Below are 10,000 nucleotides of genomic sequence, written 5' to 3' on the forward strand. Positions count from 1 at the left end.
TTTTTTTTTGTTTTTGTTGAATTTTGAAATATTAAATGAGAAATCAGTGGGCGTGGCTTGTTTTTTCTACTGCGAGCTGATTGGATGTATTTAAGTAGGCGTTTCATTCAGAAAGATGGGGAAAGGGTTTGGGGAGAGTTGTTACAACCTAACAGACTCCTCCTGCTCACTATTTCTGTTTATTGTCAAAACTGAAAGCTGGAGGGACGTGGTTAAGTATGTTAGCCACGCCCACTACCTCACACAGACCTAATCTGAGAATTGAACTGAAAACTAATCACTAATTAATGCATTAATCCTGAATCTGTGAAATACCATTTGGGAAATATTAGAAAAAGAAAACAAAATTCACAGGAGGGTGGATAATTTTTGACTATATGTGTGTATTTACAAGTGAGTGTGTCCTCGTATCCTCCTTGACTCAGAATGTAGATACGGCTACAGGGGACGTGACTGCCGTGCAAACGTGTACTTGCTGCCGACCGGAGAGATCGTGTACTTCATTGCCTCAGTAGTTGTGCTCTTCAACTATGAGGAGCGGACCCAACGCCACTACGTGGGGCACACCGACTGCATCAAATGGTGAGACTAGTGGAAAAATGCTGTTGCAAGCTATTCAGTTGCCTGTTTTTTCTCATCATGTTTGTCTTTGTGAATGACTGCTTAGTTCAGTTTTCCTGAGGTCCACGAAATGGAAATGACAAGGAAATGAGGCGAAACAAATGAGCTGATATGATAAAGATGCTTCACGGTGATTAGACTGGCTATTCAGTTTATTATTGTTAATAGGTTTTTATTCCAGCCAAACTAATAGAAATAAGACTTTAACCAGAAGAAAAATAGACTAGGAAATACTGTGATAGATGTGTTTTCCTAGTTACTTCAGAAATACTTGAATAAAAGTTTTAACTTCACATGAGGGCTAATTATTTTGTTTTCAGTTCATCACATCGAGACGCACTTAAACACTCTTTCAAAAATCTTTATTTGCGTATAGATAAGTGAAGTTTTTAGCAACTGCTGCAACAACAAAAACAAAAAACCAGCCCAAGCTGATTGAAAATACATGCTTCAGACTATATTTCTGCTACACGTTAAGTTTGTTGCTCAGAGTACATTTTATTGCACATTTCAGATGACAAATCCACTAGAGGGCGATGTCTACATTTGTGTAAATCTGAAAAACACATGAAATACTTGTACACATACATTATAAAGCAAACCATTCATTTAAACCCCTACCTAAATCCAACCAATAGTGTTTTCAAAAGCAAACGTAAGAGAAAAGTACTCCGACCACATAGCTTTACCTTGATTTTACATTACTTTTATCTTTTTTGTGGAAACGTGCTTCACCAGAGCCAAAATCATTCTTGCCAAATCATAGAAATTAACAAAACAAAACGAAGCTTAAATCTAACTTCTAAACTGAACGGCAAAATAAAGACTGAAAACAAAAACAGATATTTCCATTGTTTGCAAAACCTGATCTAAACTACTGTCCGAGGAAACAAAAATAGAGATGTGGCAAAGCACTGAAGATCTAATCTAACAATGTGCCATCTAACCTGATACAAAAACTAAACGAAATATAGAATATCATGACTCAAGTCAGTAACCGCAAAAGGAATCTTACTCCAATTCTACGAAGTTCAAAGTATAAACTCAAAATACATCATAAATCTGAAGTCACAGCAGAAAAACGAAAACCATTGCGCAAAGAACTGCACGATAATTATCCTGTTTTCGTCAATAATACGGTGCTGTAAATATCATTAGTGTGAAAAGGAACTAAAGCTGTTGGCGCCATACTGCCCCCTAGTGTTCATTTCACCTAAAAACTACAGTAAAACGTATGTTAAAGTATGTTTTAGCGGTTTGACAAAAATGTAAGCTGAAGCACATATTTCCAGTGAGCATGTTTTGGGCAAAATATTCAGCACTGTGCAAAAGTCTAAAGCACTATACCAGCTTTGTTGGCCTAAGACTTTTTTTACAATATGTAATCAATCAATCTCTTTATTAAAAACAAACTAAAGGAACTATGTACAGAAAAACAACAGCACAATATTTCCTCTTGAAACAAAAGTCTGTTTATTGTGTATCTCATACAGCCTCTATAATATTCAGGTCTGGACACTGTGGAGGCCATTTCATGACCGTCTGTTTTATCAGCTGTTTTCTTTCTCCAAATAGAATTTCACTGCAATTAGCGTATTGCTATCATGCTGAAAATGAAAACTATTACAACTGTAATCCTTTCCAGAAGGAATGGCATAATGGATTAAAAACCTGTCTGTACATTTCAATCCATTCCAATTCCATCAATTCAGACTATATTGCTAACAGCACTGGTAGAAATGCAGCACAAACAGCCTCTCTCCAACATTGTCTTTCACATGTCAATTCAACCAAAATAATACAAACTTCTATCCTAACAAACCATACTTCAACTGAAAGATCTTTTATTCACCCTGTATAAATCTCAATTTTAAATAAAAGACAAAACTGTTTACACCTATGACTCAGTTAGTGGTAAATATATATATATTTTTATAGGAACAGAAATGTTGATGTTGGTCCATAAGTGCACTGACAGTCCTATCAACATATAATAATGTTTGTGTCTTTGATTTACTGTATAAATGTAGTGGAAATGATACTGGAATGCACACTGATCTCCAGGTGAATCTAAAAGAATCATTGAAGGTCTGCATAGGCCGATGTCTAAACATTAGTTTGATAGGCAGTGTGTACAACAGATTTACTTTGTAATGAACTTGATGGGAACATGCGGCACGGTGGCTCTCGTTTTGTGGTAAATATATATATATTATAGGAACAAAAACGTTGATGTTGGTCCATAAGTGCACAGACAGTCCTTTCAACATATAATAATGTTTGTGTTTTGATTTATTGTATTAGCATATTGTAAATGATACTGGAATACATGCTGATCTCTGGCTGAATGTAAATAAAGTCATTAACGGGCTGCATTTGCCGATGTCTAAACATTGGTTTGATAGGCAGTGTTTACCATGGATTTACTTTGTAACATAATGAAAACTTGCGGCATAGTGGCTCAGTGGTTAGCACTGTCGCCTCACAGCAAGAAGGTTGCTGGTTCGAGTCCCAGCAGGGCCTGTTGGCATTTCTGTGTGGAGTTTGCATGTTCTCTCCGTGTTGGTGTGGGCTTCCTACAGGTGCTTCGGTTTCCCCCACAGTTCAAACACATGCGGTAGTGTTTCCCAGTGCTGGGTTGCAGCTGGAAGGGTATCTACTGTATAAAACATATGCTGGAATAGTTAGTGGTTCATTCCGCTGTGGCAACCCCTGATAAATAAGGAACTAAGCTGAATGAATGATGAAAACGGTGAGATTTCAGCAGTGTTGGTGAGTGAATGCTCTTCTTCTTCTGTGGTTTTTCTCCTGTAGTCTCGCTGTTCACCCGGATAAGATCCGCATCGCCACAGGACAGATTGCAGGAGTGGATAAAGACGGCAGGGTGAGTTTGACCAATAAAACTCTTCTATTATAATGAGAAATGTTTCTTGGTTGTGAAATAATCATATCAGAAGGATTTCTGAATGTAACAAGACTGAAGACTGGAGTGATGATGCTAAAAATCAGCCTTTTTAAATATATTAAGATAGAAAACAAATGATATCTTATACTACGGTACAGTACTACTGTTCTTCTTGTAAGTCTTGGTGAGCAGAAGCTTCTTTTAAACATAAAGTAAACATTTTTATGGTAGTGTAGTTTTGTCTCTTAATATGTACAGTTGAAATTATTAGCCCCCCTGAATTTTTTTTCCCCAATTTCTACTTAACACAATGAAGATTTTTTTCCCCAACACATTTATAAACATAATAGTGTAATGTGAAGGGACGCTGACAAGGAAGTGCGGATCCAATTGCAGGTTTATTAAGAGAATGGTCAGGCAAGCAACATCAGATGTGCACAGGAAATCCAGAGTCGTAGTCAAATATCAGGCGAGTGGTCAGAAGGCAGGCAGCAGACAACGTAAATAAACAAAACAAGGCAAGGGTCTAACACGGCAAGGAAGACGCATCGTAATGTGCACAGAAACAGATAAACAAGACTCAGCACTGATGTGTGCGTGTGTGCACTGTATAAATAGCCCCTCTAATCAGTTCACGAGCAGCTCCCAGCCGTAAGTGTGTAATCTACCGAATGAGGAACAGGTGCGTGTGAGCGGTGCATGGAAATTGTAGTCCATGCACCGGCGGATTTGTAGTATTTTAGGGATCTGACAGTATATAATATTTGACTAGATATTTTTCAAGATACTAATATTCAGCTTAAAGTGACATTTTAAAGTGACACATATGGTGAAAAATCAACTTTTCAAGCTGTTTGGACAGACATATGTGTAGGTATAGTGTATAGAGCATCATATTGGGTGATATAAACACACCCAGTCCTTTTTTTTAATTTAACAACATAAAAACAATGGACCAATTGGAGCGGTTTTCAGACCGACCGCAACTTGACATAGGAGTGCGGTTTCCTCACCCACCGAATTGATTGACAGCTGTGAATTAACATGTCTCCGTAGTAACACGTATATATCATATCAGCAAGACAGGACGTGCGCAAAGCAACACATTCTGGAGACACAAAAGACTTGTATTAAATCTGGAAAAAGGGGTAACCTAGGTGCCCTTTAAAGACTTATCTAGGTTAATTAGGTTAATGTTAGGGTAATTAGGCAAGTCATTGTATAACAGTGGTTTGTTCTGTAGACAATCAAAATATATAGCTTAAAAGGGCTAATAATATTGCTTTTATTCTAGCTGAAATAAAACAAATAAGACTTTCACCAGAAGAAAAAATATTATAGGAAATACTGTGAAAAATTCCTGAATCTGTTAAACGTCATTTGGGAAATATTTGGAAAAAGAAAAATCACAGGAGGGCGAATATCTCTGACTGTTTTAAAACAAGACTGTTTCTCTAGCCATGTCAAAAAATGCTTTTGAAAATGTAATCGTCGTCTGTCTTTCCGCATTCATAATCTCATAACTGCAGTAAATTTGTTTTTGAGTGTTAAATCAGTGTGTTGTTTCTTCATCGATTGCTCTTTTTCTCTCGCTCTTGAGAAACTAGATTTTCTCAAAGCATTTCTTTCCCTCCGAGGAGTTACAAATATTGCATTCCATCTTTTGTGCTTGGGTGTGCAAAATAAGAGAGCAGAACTGGAATAACTGGCTAGTTTCTATTCCGCTTTAGCAAACAAACAATCAAGACAAACAGAACGTCTAGAAAGTACAAAAACAAACACATTGGTAACACTTGAGTCTAATTAACACCTCACAGCATTTACTACTGGCTTATTACCTGCCTGTTATTAAGACATTAACTGTTTATTAGCACTTATAAAGTATGATCTTTTCTTTCATTCATTCATTCATTCATTTACAGCTTAGTCCCTTAATCAGGGGTCGTCACAGCGGAATGAACCGACAACTTATCCAGCATGTATTTTTTTTTATATAAATATTTTTAGGGGTTTTTACCTTTATTATGATAGCACAGTAGAGATTTCAGACAGGAAAGCATTGGGAGCAGAGACAGGGAAAGGATCGGTAAAAGACCTCGAGCTGGGAATCGAACTCGGGTCGCCGTGAGCACGTCGTGCTATATGTCGTGCACCGTACCGCTAGGTTATTGCCGCCGACATCCAGCATATGTTTTACGCAGCGGATGCCCTTCCAGCTCCAACCCATCACTGGGAAAATTATCTTTTCTTACAAACCCTAATTCTACCTGACTAACTATTAATAAACAGCTAATTGGTAGTTTATTAGGCTAGTGTTCATTAATGGTTTGTTAATACCTTGAATTGTGACCTAAACTAAAGTGTTACCAACACATTTAGCTGGCGAGTTTCCAGAGGATCAGTTTAGTTTTCAGACAGAACTTATGTTAAAGTGTCGCTATTATGGCGAAATATAAGGCTTATATTGGGCGACACGGTAGCTGAGTGGTTAGCACTGTCACCTCACAGCAAATAGGTCACTGGTTCGAGTCCCGGCTGTGTCTGTTGCCATTTCTGTGTGGAGTTTGCATGTTCTCATGTTGGCGTGTGCTGCGGTTTCCCTTACAGTCCCACAGTGCTATAGGTGAATTGAATAAACTAAATTGGCCATAGTGTACGAGTATGAATGTGAGAGTGCATGGGTGTTTCCCAGTATTGGGTTGCAGCTGGAAGCGCATCAACTGTGTAAAGCATATGCTGGATAAGTTGGCGGTTCATTCTGCTATGGCGAAAGGACTAAGCCGAAGGAAAATGAATGAATAAGGCTCATATTTTGGTTTTGGGAGTGCCCAACAAAATAAAATAACAAAATAACACCTATTTATTTTTATTTATTCATAAAGACTTATTTATAACACATTTATTTTTTCCTTTTAGTTGGCATCATGTCTTAGAAATGAACTACAGTAGATTTACAGTTATAGCGCAACGCTTTCCATGTCCAGTGTGAAAGCCACTTTAGGCTTCTTTCTTTTAGGCACTTTAACCATAGTAGAGTGAACGTATTTGTATGTGTTTTAAGGCTTGTGACTGAGTGAGCATTTCAAGAGAATTTTCCAAGACCCTACATGCAAATCAGCTCATTTTAGAAGTATGAAACTTTTATAATCCATAATAAGGACAGTTTAAACTTTACAGTGACTCCACAAATCTCTTGTGTTCTGAACTGCTGCATTTTGATGCTAATGTTGCAGTATATTGTGGAGTTTAATGTGAAGGTCATGAACCTGCAGTGATATTTCTGTCTGTGTGCGTGTGATCTTTCAGCCGCTGCAGCCACATGTGAGGATCTGGGACTCTGTCAGTCTGTCCACATTGCAGATCATCGGACTCGGCACCTTCGAGAGAGGAGTCGGATCCCTCGCTTTCTCCAAAGCCGTGAGTTTGACTTCAGCGATCTCATGTTTTTATTAGCAGCATCAGCGTCCAGAGATCAGTAGTGTTCAGGTATTTTGAGTCACACTGCAAAAATGCTTTTTTTCCTTTCAGCCTTTGTCTGGTTTCTAATCTAAATATCTAAAAAAATTATTCAATCAAGAAACATTTTCTAGACTAATATTGTTTTGTTTTCAGAGATAACATGTCAAACTGAAGTGAGTTATTTCTTAAAACAAAGCAAAATAATCTGCCAATGGGGTTAGCAAAATAATCTAATTTTAAGGGAATTTTAATCTAATCTAAGGGAAAATCAGATTATTTAGTTTACGCTTTAGGCAGATTATTTAGCTAGTTTGAGGAAAATCTCACTTTGTCTTTACTTTTTATTTCAAAAAACAAGACTATATTTTTCTTGTCCTGAAAATGTTTCTTGATTTAAAAATTATTTAATGAGACATAATCTTTAAGTAAGAAAGGCAGTTTTGCAGTGTAGTAAAATAAGTCCACTACCTGACAAAAAAAGAGCAACAAATAATAACTTGACTTCTAGTTGGTCGTTTTAAAAACTGTCAGAAGGATGATTTTTCTGCTGAATCATCTGTTGATCTGCATCCCAATCTTCACAAATACTGCATGGACCCAAGATTCTCACAGAAATCAGTCAAGTTTGGGGAAGGAAAAATCATGGTTTGGGGTTACATTCAGTATGGGGGCGTCTGAAAGATCTGCCGAGTGGATGATCAACATCAACAGCCTGAGGTATCAAGACATTTGTGCTGCCCATTACATTACAAACCACAGGAGAGGGCAAATTCTTCAGCAGGATAGCGCTCCTTCTCATACTTCAGCCTCCATATCAAAGCTCCTGAAAGCAAAGAAGGTCAAGGTGCTCCAGGATTGGCCAGCCCAGTCACCAGACATGAAAATTATTGAGCATGAAGGAGGAGGCATTGAAGATGAATCCAAAGAGTCTTTATTAAAAGCAAGAACACTTTCTTTGGGCTTTCATTGCATCTCTGGTGTGTTGAGGTTCAGGTAATATTGCAAACTTGACCTCATCCAAATACAATACTGTCATCAAACTGGTGTGATTAGGCTCGTCATTATAAAAACTATAATCATAATAAAATATGTGGTTCATGCTGAATTTATCAAAGTAAACAGGCTTGTAAACACTTCAATTGTATTGTTAAATCCCATTATTGGTACTGATACTGATGTTTTAAAGGTGACATCTGAATAAATGTTGATTTTTGTCCATTTATTTATTTAGTTAAAAAGAAAACATGCTAGTTTTTTTGACAGAGTAAAAAGATTGTGCATTTACATTACTATTTCATTAACATTACACTTTTCATTAAGACCCTAAACAATCATATAGACTTCCATATAGGCATTCAATGTCACCTTTAAGATGTTTAAGGGGGTGTTTTTATACAAGTACTTTTTTGTAAAATGTAAGCTGAGGCATATACACTACCTGACAAAAGTCTTGTTGTCGTTTAAAGTTTTAGGAACAGCAAATAATACCTTGACTTCTAGTTGATCATTTGGTATCAGAAGTGGCTTATATGAAAGGCAAAGGCCTCTAGATTACGCTTATTTTACCAAAATAAAATATGATCATGCCTTGATTTTAAATGATTTCATTAGGACAGTAAGGTCTGACTTTGCTTAGACAAAAGTCTGGTCACTGAACAGGAATAATGTCCAGTACTGAACATGTGGTCATGCTGCAGTGGAAACAGAATGAATATTGTGTCTGACTCCATCATGAGCTTGGAGGACTGCATCCATACATCTCTGCAATGACTCAAATCACTGATTAATAAAGTCATCTGGAATGGCAAAGAAAGCCTTCTTGCAGGACTCCCAGAGTTCATCAAGACTCTTTGTGTTCATCTTCAATGCCTCCTCCATCTTACCCCAGACGTGCTCAATAATGTTCATGTCTGGTGACTGGCCTGGCCAATCCTGGAGCACCTTGACCTTCTTTGCTTTCAGGAACTTTGATGTGGAGGCTGAAGTATGAGAAGGAGCGCTATCCTGCTGGAGAATTTGCCCTCTCCTGTGGTTTGTAATGTAATGTGCAGCACAAATGTCTTGATACCTCAGGCTGTTGATCATCCACTCTGCAGATCTCTCGCACGCCCCCATACTGAATGTAACCCCAAACCATGATTTTTCCTTCCCCAAACATGACTGATTTCTATGAGAATCTTGGCTCCATGTGGGTTCCAGTAGGTCTTCTGCAGTATTAGTGATGATTGGGATGCAGATCAACAGATGATTCAGCAGAAAAATCCACCTTCTGCCACTTTTCCAAATGATAAGTTATTATTTGTTGCTCTAACAACTGAGATCAAAGACAAGACGTTTGTCAGGTAGTGTATGTCCAATAAGCCTGGGCTGAGATATATGATGCGTGTGTGTTTGTGAGTGTAGGACTCAGGTACTCATCTCAGTGTGATAGACGACTCGAATGAACACATGCTCACTGTATGGGACTGGCAGAGGAAATCAAAAATCGCTGAGATTAAGGTAAGTGGACACACTTGCTTTATTCATTCTGTTCCTCTATCTTATCATCTCCCTTCCTTTGTTCCTTTCTTTTCCCATATCTTTCCTCTTATCTTATTTTCTTCTTCTCCTTTCTTTGACATTTTTTATCTCTTTGAAATTGCTGCTGTCTTGTTCTGTCACGTTTTGCTGCATCGGCTCCATTTCTCGATTTTTCAGTTTCGCTTTGTCTAATCTGTCGTGTTATGATTTTGTGAATGTACTGGGTTTTCATTTATAGACCACCAATGAAGTGGTCCTGGCAGTGGAGTTTCACCCGACTGACGCCAACACCATTGTCACTTGTGGGAAATCTCATATCTTCTTCTGGACCTGGAGCGGCTCTTCGCTCGCCCGCAAGCAAGGCATCTTTGGTGTAAGAGCACACGTTTAATGCTGTTTATTCCATAATCTGTTGAAATTCTTGATTCTGATTGGCTGTAAAGTGGGAAATTAAGGTCATTTAAGTCAGTTTTGATCATAACTTGATCAAACTAT

General features: G+C 37.8%; 1 protein-coding gene across 3 annotated transcripts in view; it reads left to right on the forward strand.

The window, feature by feature from the left end:
* Positions 1-10,000, forward strand: part of LOC130239223 (echinoderm microtubule-associated protein-like 4) — a 127,386-nt gene that overhangs the window by 95,297 nt on the left and 22,089 nt on the right. For all 3 annotated transcript variants that reach the window (XM_056470287.1, XM_056470286.1, XM_056470288.1), the window contains 5 exons: positions 433-582; positions 3,436-3,505; positions 6,833-6,943; positions 9,389-9,484; positions 9,744-9,878. In XM_056470287.1, the coding sequence (XP_056326262.1) occupies positions 433-582; positions 3,436-3,505; positions 6,833-6,943; positions 9,389-9,484; positions 9,744-9,878 (562 nt within the window). The remainder of the gene's footprint in view (positions 1-432; positions 583-3,435; positions 3,506-6,832; positions 6,944-9,388; positions 9,485-9,743; positions 9,879-10,000) is intronic.

Source organism: Danio aesculapii, chromosome 13 (assembly GCF_903798145.1).
Source record: "Danio aesculapii chromosome 13, fDanAes4.1, whole genome shotgun sequence".
NCBI lineage: Eukaryota > Metazoa > Chordata > Actinopteri > Cypriniformes > Danionidae > Danio > Danio aesculapii.